The sequence below is a fragment of the Xyrauchen texanus genome, chromosome 1 (genome assembly GCF_025860055.1).
Source record: "Xyrauchen texanus isolate HMW12.3.18 chromosome 1, RBS_HiC_50CHRs, whole genome shotgun sequence".
NCBI lineage: Eukaryota > Metazoa > Chordata > Actinopteri > Cypriniformes > Catostomidae > Xyrauchen > Xyrauchen texanus.
This window is the reverse complement of record NC_068276.1, coordinates 52,502,857-52,514,791: the sequence shown is the minus strand read 5'-3', so window position 1 is coordinate 52,514,791 and position 11,935 is coordinate 52,502,857. Positions and strand designations below refer to the sequence as shown.

The 11,935-nt window shown below is 36.1% G+C and overlaps 1 protein-coding gene across 1 annotated transcript; it reads right to left on the bottom strand.

The window, feature by feature from the left end:
* Window positions 1–1,327: 1,327 nt before the first annotated feature.
* LOC127646998 (leucine-rich repeat LGI family member 2-like) lies at window positions 1,328–10,812 on the bottom strand. Its single transcript, XM_052131042.1, has 8 exons — window positions 10,389–10,812; window positions 10,089–10,160; window positions 8,167–8,238; window positions 7,575–7,646; window positions 7,399–7,470; window positions 6,909–7,078; window positions 5,804–5,968; window positions 1,328–5,379 (listed from the first exon to the last, which is right to left on the bottom strand). The coding sequence occupies exons 1-8, from the start codon at window positions 10,619–10,621 to the stop codon at window positions 4,562–4,564; spliced, it is 1,674 nt and encodes a 557-aa protein (XP_051987002.1). The 5' UTR covers window positions 10,622–10,812; the 3' UTR covers window positions 1,328–4,561.
* Window positions 10,813–11,935: the final 1,123 nt, after the last annotated feature.

Below are 11,935 nucleotides of genomic sequence, written 5' to 3'. Positions count from 1 at the left end.
ACCTGTATCTTAATTATAGGTATGTATACAGTCCACTTCAACAGCAAAAATACACAAAACCATAGTATAGCCACACAAAAGTCTTGGAAACCAAAGGATGAAAGATTCTGTGAACGTAGTAGGCTATAACAGGTGAGGTCGGATGTCGAAAAATTGAAGTCATTCTGGAGGCAATAACAGCCCCCCTAGCAGTCAGCCATATCCTCACATGCCAGATACTGAGGGACTCTGCTTAGCACAATACTAACAGTCAATAGCTTTGTGTTTCTATATTACAGTCTTATTGTTTGTAGTGCATGGACCTACTATTGTAGTACTACAGTTCACTTGCATTGTCCACTGAGGCTATAGATTGCAATACAAAAACAAGTGTCTTCATTTGAACTAATATCAGCCATAGCACAAGTTTCTTAAATTGATGTGTTGTACAATACGAACATTTATTTGTAATGGATAAAACACTTGAATAATCATATTAAAATATGTAGGAAATAATGTTGTTTATCTTCCTCAAAGCAAGTAATATCGCTGATATAAATGTTAAAATGAATAACATAATATTCAAATGAAAATAGCATGACTCAACAGATGAAGATATTAGAGTTATCACAGGCAAAGCAGAAAACCTCACACCATTAGATTAATCTGCCAGAAGAGCAGCGGTGAATCACAATTGACATAAAATGTTCCTCTGCAAGTTGCTTGCATCAGTTGCATGTAGGACCAAAGTTCAATCCCAGTTAAAATGAGGAAGTAATCACATTTGTATAAACAATCACAAGCGTGATATGGAGGTTGAATTTCTATCCCTAACATTGCATTTAGTCTCTAATGGTTAGGGTTAGATCTAGGTTTTGATTGGGGGGTACATAAAATAAAATAAGCATTTCTCTTCACTGTTTTACTCCCCGTTCAGCTGAAAACAATCATTTTTACAACTGACTTCTGGTGACCTCTTCTGGAAAAAAATGGATGTCATACTTGTTAATATGCTCTGAAACACTTCCTGCTTTAGCCTATGTGCTAAAGGGGTTTGGCACATTTTTCATTCTTATTTGAATGTCTGTCTCTGGTTAGTTACGATACCCCAACTAGGTGCAAATGAAACCTTAATTTCTAAGGTTAAAAAACACACACTGAAAGCAAATATTTATTGACTGTTTTTAATTAATGATTAAAGTTATGTTGTGCATTTGTGCCAACCCATATTGATGTTGGTGTGCACAGGTTATGGGTTGGTTGGCACAGTGTTAAAACATTTTCAGAGAGAAGCAACTCACATAAAAACAAACAATAGTTTATTTTAAACCAGGACAACAGTAGGCTACTCAATACATAATTGTCTTATATCATTAATATAAGTAATGATTATGCAATTATTATGATACTGATTTATATATAATTTATGTATAGTTTGGAGTTAATGTGACTTTTCTTTACTTGTATTAATATATATATACATCTTTTCTTATAATCCTGTAAAACATTTATAATGTCACATGATGGAAATAAATCGAATCATTGGTTTGGCTTGAACCGTGTGTATATGTAATAATAATAATTATTAACGTAATATATTATTTTAATAAAATCTCTGCATCTGTAGAGGTATTTAGGTTGTTAATAGCGTGAATGAAGGATATACATTGTTATCTTATCTTTTTTTATACCTAATGTGCTAACCAACCCAAAGACAATGAGCCAAAAAAAAACAAACAAACGAGCAAACAAACAAACAGAAAATAACCCTCTAAAAACAATATGCCAACCAAGCCCACTCACACTATTTTTGTAAATGATGTTAGCCAGCTAGCTTAGCTCATCACAGATAAGAAAATATATTTGATATCATCTATATTAACTCAAATTTATCAAAACTTTTATTTCTATAACATTTTAAGTAGTCATTTTTGTTTTGACAAATAGATTACATGAAAAGTTGTCTTCACCTTAACCAATTTTAACATGCAAATGGCCCAATAGAACCAATCGGTAAGCTATAGGTCAAGAAGGTAAACATTTGTTAGATTTTTGAAACTCTGTGCCAACCAACCACTATAGCCAACCAACCCTGGTCTCATCTAATGTCGGCGGGTTTGAATGAGAACTAGAGATGTTCTATTCACAAATTACACTTTTGAGTCAGTTTATTTTTTTTTTACAATGGTGTGGTCCCACCACACAGGATAGCAGAATGGTTTGAATTGTTTCACACTTCAAACTGAATCACCAGCTCACTCACCCACTGAACTCAGCAAAACCATACAGGATACTCTAATGGGGCTTTTCCATTGCACAGTACAACTCGACTCTGCTTGCTTTTTGGGGGTTTTCCACTGTGGAGAGTACCTGGTACTTTTTTTAGTACCACCTCAGTCTAGGTTCCAAGCTAGACCAGCCGATTCTAAATGTGACGTCAAAACCCTGTAGATCACTGATTGGTCAGAGAGAATCGTCACTACCGTCGTCACTGGATTTGCGACACGGGACATCAACCCACTAGTTTTAAAGTTAGCTACAGCGATAACAGTATCATCTGTTCACGCAACTTTCGAATTGTAAAAAGAAATGGCTGTGAGCAAAACCACGCCATGGTCAATTAACAAGGTGCAGACAGTCCAGCCATTAGCAATGAACGAAACAAAAAAGTATTTCAGGAAGTGTCTCAGCTGTTGGCCACACAGCTGAGACACGGCTACCACCGGACCTACCAACAGTGTAGGGAAAAGATTAAAAAAAAAACTTAAAAGTGACTACAGAACCATCAAGGTTAAGTGGAAGTGGTTGTACCAAATGGACGCTACCTAGACTGGCGAGCAATGGGAGGGAGAATGCCCTGGACTCACGTCATGTTATTGTTTATTGTTTTGTGTCATGTTTAAGATGATGTCATGACAGTAGAGGCGGCGCTAAACAGCAGTGGAAAAGCAAGCTCAGAAATGTAAAGCGAGTAGAGTCGAGCTGAACCGTAACGTGCAGTGGAAAAGTGCCATAAAACACAGAGAACAACAGAGCACTGGGTGGAGTGGGTATTTAATTGAGCTACATACATTATACTGAGTCATGTTGTGCATTTTTACATTTATTTTATTTTCACTTTATGTATTTCTACAATTTATTTCTTGTTTGACTGATTACTTGTGCACTGAAAGCTTCTGTCACCAAGACAAATTCCTTGTGTTTGAAAGCATACTTGGCAATAAAAATCATTCTGATTCAATCAATTGAAACCAAACCCCCTGGATGGGGAGAGGTAAGCCCAGATCAGAGCACAATAAACATTTATTTACAACAAATGAGAATAAAACCAAATATGATATATAAAAAGTGTAATTTTTTAATAACTTGCATAACAGAATAAACTAAAACTGGTACTATGAGTAGGAAGATTACTTGATTAACAAACAGTTTTTGAGTTTTTATAAGACTGAAAGGTTAAGGGTTAAGGGTTAGGATATCATGCATTTGCAGGCTGCAGTGATAATTTGGGGGTTGTCTTCCTTTCTCTATATTCAGCTGGCACAACATTAAGGAAATAAAGGCTCTTATTGTAACACTTGTTATTAAAAAAAATAAGACATTCAGTTTGTGTTTGCAGTTAGAACAATGATTAAAAAAGGCTTTTACATTCATTGCACAGAACAAAAATCTGGAACCAAAAATTAGTTAATCATTTGCATCGAAATTTAGAGAGTAACATTAAGTCACATCCATTTAATGGACATATGATGCTTTTAAAGGTTTGTGCTTTTGACAGTTTCCCTGTATTTAAGCATATATTATTATATATATATATATATATATATTTTTTACAAAATGCTTTATGTTCTTAACTTTAGTATGCCCATCCCTGTCTACCTAATGCCCACTCAATTGAACTTGAAGTTATTATTTGTTCTACTCAGAACAGATTCTGTTGAATTTGATAGAGGCGCTTCGTTTTAATTGATTATTTACCTGACATAGTTGTTCACCAACAAAGATGTAATTTCCACAAATAGTTAAATGATGAGGTAAAAATATTATTCATCGGACTTCAATGTTACTAATGTTAATAAACCTGCATTTGTCCACTGTACTTATATTTCAAATGTCATTTGCATGCCTGTTTTGAAAATTGTGCTTTTTTATTTGCTACTTTTTATTTTTGTATTTGTATTTTTCAGCCTCATCATGCATGGTATCAGCATCAGACTTTTAAAATGTTATATCAATATGGAGAGTGATTAAGATAGCTACAGGTGACAAGTGCAACTCTTTTCAGCCATCCATGCACCAAGTTTGGCAGAAATGTCTTCTGATTCAGTGTGGCTGAGGAATTGAACATGTAATGTTATAATTAATACATAACGATTCTAATATGGCATAGCAAAAAATGACAGGGCCCTCCCAGAATCATTGTAAAACTACATATATGCATGAAGTACTAATTAATGTTAGCCTGATAATGCCAATAAGCTTCTCAGACCTCCCTTGTCAATCACCCAGGAAAATGTCCATCTACCAAAGGGGGCTGCTGAGCACAAATGTGCCTCTACTGATCCAGTGTCCACAACAGCCCTCAAAGGCTCAGATCAATGATGATATGCTCAAAGATCTGTGTGCTGCCCTTGAAACTGGAGGCAAATACAAAGTCCCTTCGGTCAGTGGAGACCACAGTGAAGGAACGTGGAGCCTGGATATAGACTTCCTTGAAACGCTCAAACACTTTCTGCTCAGCATCCCACAGATAGACTTGTGAAAATGTATAGTCACTTCCAAGAGCCAGATAGTACCTCTCTTTGAAGGAAAAAGGCTGCAGGATCATGGATCCCCTTGAAGGAAGAGCCTGAATCTCAGAGAACTCCTTAGCACTCCAGCACAAGACTTTGGAGTCACCAATGTATCTCGTCATTGCCAGATACAGCTCCTCTTTGATCCAGAAGGTCTTGACAGCAACTACATCCTCCATGTTGGGGACCTCCCCATGCAAGACAAATTTCTGAGTGCTTTTGCTCCACTGGTAGATCACTGGTACCTGAGAACGGCTCGCTAGAATAAGATGGGCCTTATCGGCCAAATTTACAAATTCTGCATCAGTATCCCGAAACCATTCATGGAGGGACTGGTAGGAGTAGAAGCCCTTGTCATTCCATTTGTAGAGGGTAGACAGACCAGCCTTAGAGCTGTCAGCGATGATGAAGAACCAGTCATTGCCAATCTGAAAGGCCTCAATATCATTTGGCTTAGATATCTTAGACACCTCAATGTCCTGGAATTTCGTGAACTTGCTTTGGTCCTCATCAAATTTATAGATGTGGGAACCACCAAAAAGCTGAGCGACAATGACAAAAACCTGGTCCTGGATAATCACAGACTTGCAGCCAACAATAGACTGACCTGAAATTAATAAAAAGTGATGTTTGAGAGGATTAGTTAGGAAGGTGACATGAGTAACTTCAGAGTGACTAGTGGCACCAAACGGAATTGCAAATATAATGATTGTTTCCAAACAGATTTTCCAAGCACACCTAACATCTCTGCCCAAACCTCTATGTGCCTTCTTTGTTTTTTGTTTTTTTTGTTTTTTTTAACAAACTTGTAAAATCCATGCTAAACAACTTACTACAGGCAGTCCTGCCAAAACACTGGTTGAGCCTGAAGTTGATCTTTTAAACTGCTCAAACAAACAGATGTTCAATGCTGCCAAAGTGTTTACACTCTTTGGGAAAATCAATAAGAATGGCTTTTTTATTTTTATTTCCATTTTGTTTATCTTGTGCCATACACAATATTTCCCATCACATCATTAACAAGACTGTACCTGTGATGTTGTCGTAACTCCTGAAGTTCATCTCGATGTGGTCCCATTGGAGCACCATGCAACTCTCTATGTTGGGAGCAGCAATGGCCACATACACATCATTCTTGTGGGAGAATGTGTCCACAGACAAAGACTCAGTAGAAACAGAGTGAAGGGGGACAAAATCTGGCCAACAGATCATAAGGCAAAATCAGATCTAAGTTTTGAGTTTACACATTTAACTTTATCATTAGCTGTTCTGCACTTCTTATACTGTATAAAAGCCCTAAAGAGATACGCATTGTCTGTGTAAGATATGAAAAATGTCCATTCAGAATGTTTAAAAAATAAAGATTACCTTTCCTATTCCGTTGTCCTTGGGGACAAGCTTTTATATATATATAAACGCTATAAAAAACAAAAACGTCTATACACTTTGAGTACTGCAGTATGATGTGTGCTCCAAGAACTTATAATAATAATTCAACCAATAATGAATATTCTGTCATTTATTTTTTTCTCACACTCATGTCATTATAAACCTGTATGCTGGATATTTCTTCCATGGAACACGAAAAGAGAACTTTTGAAAATGTTCACATGGCTTTTTTCCGTAAAAGGACAGTTCATAGTGGTGTATGTTAAAGGATCAAAAAATAAAAACCTTCCCATAATAGCGCTATTAATATAGTCCATACAACTCACCGCTTTTCTGAAGCCATATGACTTTGTATATGATTAAATTTAAGTTATTGACTTTGGTATGTTCCTCACATACAATTTGTTGTGTGTTTTTAAGAAGGGCATGGAATATACTGAGTCATATAGACTACTTTTATGGTGCTTTTATAATTGTTTTTGTCCTTTTTGAAACTTCACACAGAAATGGTCACGTCCTTATATGGGAAACAAGCTATTTAAAGATTCTCCAAATTTTCTTCATCTTTTGTGAAACAGCATGCAGGTTTGGAACAACATTAGGGTGAGTAAATAATGATAGAATTTGAACTTTGGGGTGCACTTTACCTTTCATTAAGAATTTGTAAACACTGGCTGAGCTTGAAAGGCAGGTACACACTCGGGCACAATCAAGCTAGTATGCACTCACACACAGACATTTTCATACCTGTGGAGATGCACTCGTTATGCAAGCTTGCCATGTCATTGAGTCGTTTGCCCTTCATCTCCTCAGGGCCAGCACAGAGGACGTCTGATACAGTGGCATTAGTGCTCTTTAGCCACATCATCAACCATTTCGCTCGGCAATCACACTCAAAGGCATTGCCCCTCAGGTCTCTAGAAGGAAATATAACAAAAGCAAAAGATCAAAACCAACCCACCTTTAAAGATCAAAAACAGAATTGGTCAAAATAATTAGTGAACTGTTGAAAGCATTATTGTAAAAGCTTACATATTATAATAATAATAACTATAACATCAATATAACTTACTGAAATAATCTTATTACTATTATTATCATACAATGCATATGTATTTGTATGCTCCATAAACAGACCATCCTACATTAATCTAAAGGACTGTGGATTATCTACATCTTACAACAACATCTTACACACACCGAGTAATCATTTACATTTCCAGAAGTTCAAACTCACAGCTCTATCAATGAGTCCAGATCTATGAATATATCTCGTGGCAAAGCTTTAATGTTGTTATTTGCCAAAGACCTGTTAGGATACAGCAACATTGTACAGTAAAGTACAGTACAGTACAAGCATTTGGTAAAGGGATGTTATTAAATTATTATTATAATACACAGTCATAGACATACAGATGGGTCAAATCCCTAAGTCCTCTGAAAGAGTATTTTGATGTTGTCTCAATCTTGTTGCTTTCTATAAACCTAGAGAATAAGAAGAAAATTTAGACTGAAAGAGTAGAAGAATTTATGGGAATCATACAGTGGTCATAACAGGATGTGGATAATAAACAAACAAACAAATGGTATAAACAACCAAAAATATAATAATTATATATATATATATATATATATATAATATATATATATATATATATATATATATATATATATATATATATATATATATATATATTTGTGAAAAACATTAACGATTAAATAAAAGTTCATTATATTTCAATTAAATACATAGACATATACAGTATATATAAAAATAACAATATTTTCATCTTCAATGCATGAGAAATTAATATTGTTCATTATATTATAAACAGGTACAAATACAAAGCAAACAGGTGTTTGTATCTGAAAATCTCTTGCTCAAACATAAAAGGTTACTTAAAAACACATAGACCTAACCACTACTATAGCAAGAATACATTATGAGATTTTAAAATAGCTAAATATTTGTTAAAATAAAAGACCAAAATTATTACACACTTACAGGTACTCCAGGTGCGCAAGACCAGCAAACGCGTCATCCCTGATTGTAGTGAGTGCATTGGAGTTAAGCAACCTGTCAGAGATTTACAGCCAGTATGTAATTAAGACAAGTCAGACTGTGTTTTGCAGTGCTGTGTAAAAAACAATCTGTAATAAACATTCTTTATATAAATTTAGTTGGATCACAGACAGCTTTGGAATACACATACTGTAGATAAAACTTGCACTCTCACCATTAATGTAATCTCCATCTAGTGTTGGGGCAAGCATAGATCTATCTATATCCTTATGTAAGTATATCAAACCACTGACATCATGAAAGCGTCCAATAACAACTATGAGGAAGTCAACAGAGTGACTGTGTTCCACAGGGCTGCAGAATGTATCTAAATGCATTAGCAAATTAGGCTAAATGCATGTCTTTAAAAATGTAAGCATGTTATATTCCAACCTTGACCATTCTTTCAATGCTCCTTAACAAGGGCCAAAATATACAGTAGCTCTACATTCTTAATCATGATCGACGCATTTACCAGTCTGACATTAGAGTCTGCTATTTACATTAACATTAACTGGCGTTCTTACCAGCTCATCCAATGTGCGCACATGTTGAGCGCATCCTTCTTCACGGATTGATGTCAAAAGCAGAGCATAATGTGATTATTTAAAATGTCATGTTTAAATAAGCTAAATTTAATTGCGTATTGGTGTGCATCTAAACATTCTCACTGTCTGCAAGCACTTTTCATGTGGAGTTCAAAGCGCCATTTAATGCTGGTGTGGATGCCGTAGTGAGAATCGTGAAAGCAGCTGCAAGATTGCTGTAGCAAAGATGAGAGACTGTCCACCGATTAATTTTGTGGAGGATTAGCATTTAAGAGATTTAATGCCAATTGCAATGAATACTCAACCTATGGGGACTAGCTCTTTTAATAAGTCAACCTCACACTTAGAATTTGGGAAACATTTAATGTTACTTTTTTGGTGAATCTCAATAGTATCTCAATGCTTTGGCTTTCAAGGCTTTGTTTGTAAAATGTTAATAAAGCATTAGTGATATAGTATATATTCTTCTCTTTTGTTTCTATAAATGCATTTTGATAAGAAAATAAGCATATAGAGCCAATGTTCAGCACTTTCGAAATTTGCATTTAATCGTGGTTTTAATCGTGCAATTTAATCGGCTGACAATGCTAGTATTATTTGACCTGCAATGTTGTTTAAATCATCGTTTAACGTTAACGAATTGGCCCCATTCACTTCCATTCTAAGTGCCTCACTGAATGGCCCGGTTGCGGTTCCGGCAATTTGGTTGCGTATGAGACCTGGCTGGATTCACTCAGCATGCCCTGGATTCGAACTCACGACTCCAGGGGTGGTAGTCGCCCAGATTTTTGTTTAAGAAAAGGAGGAAACACATTTTTGTGGTAATCAAAATGATGCTACAAATGCTGTAGATTGAGCTTAACTTGTATTGAACTCAGAATATAAACACTTTAGTTACTAACAAAAAAAAGTACCAAAATTCACTTTTTCGGCACGGTATACCATGGTACAGCCATGTTTTTTGGGGAGCATGATAGCATTATAACACATGCACGTGAATACAGTAATCAGTACTGTTGTACTACCATCTGAAACCCTCAAAACACCACCACAGTACTTTTGTAAGGGGTATACAGAGCAACAAAGGGCAGGCAGCTCACATGAGCATGATCTCACTGGTTCAAAACTAACCTTTTTGTCTCTCAAACTAATAAGGTACATTAGGATACTGACTAACCCACATGATGGATGTTTTAGAAGGTTCCACATTTGGGAAGTGGAAAGTTTATGATGCTTCATAAGACAATATCAAGGCATTTGAGGCATACTCTTTCCCACACAATGAGTGCACATTTGCTTGGTCAGATGTCCACTTACAGTAACTGTAAGGATGGCGTGTGCGAGAACATCGCCTCCTTGACCTCGAAGAAGGTCCCATTCACAATACTCCTGCAATTGCAAACATCAGTCATTGTAGAAATTCAATGCAAGCTTGCTTTTTTTTTTTTACATATAGATGCTCTAGATATAAATGCATATGAGCCTTGTTGGCCTGGAAAATGCTAAACAATTATGGTAAACGCTTCTCCATATCTATTGAAAGATAAGTGCATGAGCCCACTCATTGAACAATAGCAGAAACATTCAATATATAGGCTTATGAATATATAGACTTACAATGAACTGACATCGTTGGGTATTAATCGTGGGACATAAGAGGACCCGACGCAAATGATGGACTCTTTAGAGCAGCTACAGGCGGACGGGCATTTAAAAACCTTTTTCGCCGTGTTTCCTGACGGGACCAGGCACGATAAAACCGCCGCTATAATCACGCAGTGTTTGACGACGGTCCGCATCTTGTTTGTCAGGTTCGCATGTGTGAATCCGGAGAAGATCGCCGTCGCCATTCACCCTGCAGCATGAAATGCAGCACTGGAGCTCCTGACATCAGCAGTTCAGCAGCAGTTCTCTCCTCTGTCTTATTTATTAGGGCGCCCAGTAACGGCGAACACTGGTTAAACAGCCTCTGTGTCAATTATGATGACTTTTTAAGGTTTGATTATTTGGCAATACATTAGCTTAACATTAGCTAAACAGCGATCCTGAAATATTATCAGAATTTGATTATATAATCTCTCTCTCTCTCTCTCTCTCTCTCTCTCTCTCTCTCTCTCTCTCTCTCTCTCACACACACACACACACCAAATAAACTGAAATAGGGCTACAATGTGGCTAAATGCCCCCCGGGGTAAAAGGCATCCCAAAACACTAAATAGGCCTAGCATCCAAAACTACCACAGGACTCTCCTAAACACCTGTTTGTCACCAGGCACTGAAACATGTTCCTGTTGCATGAGATCATTTCGTGCAATATGTCTAAAGATTGACTTTGATGTCATTTTATGTAATTAATTTCATTTTTTGTTTTTAGATGTTGCAGATTTGCTGCTAATGAATATTATGGAAATCTTCACATTTATTTTGAGACAAAATACTTTTTTGTTATTTTCAATTGTGTTCGAGGCAGTTAGGCCTACATAATAAAATTTTTCAATAACTGTCCAATATGTGAAAGGATAGTATTTGGTGGTAAAAAGCCCCCTGTTACAGGGGCTAAATGCACCTATGAAACACATTGTTTTTCTAAAGTGGAGGGATTTGGTATCAAAAATGTTCAAAGTGGGCTCACATTGGCAGATTCAATCACAATGGAGATTCATTTGTTTATAGAAAACTTAAGATGATATGAATAGTCAAAGGTGATTGAAATGATCAAGAATTTATGGCCCTTTTTCTGAAGTGGTTATTTTGAATAAGCATTATCCTAATGTGTTACTTCCTGTCAGACAAATTGTTGTGCTCTATTTTGCCCCCAGGTATCTGTGCCTTCAGGGGCGAAAATGTCATCAAAATGTTGGGGGGGGACAATAAACATAACAATTCTCAAGAGCAATTTTTGAAGGGGACACCAAGGGGTTTTTTGTTGTTGCCCCGTTTGCATTTGTATTATTTTATTTCTTAAACAATTATTTTAAGAATATATCATTATATTATTTACAATACACATATTTTAATTATATTTTAGGGGGGGACAACCCTCAGTCCTGACCCCCCCGACCCCTATATATATAGACATATATACATGTCTATATATATATATATATATATATATATATAGACATGTAATGTAAAACAACCTTTTGTTGTTATTTTTTCCCCCC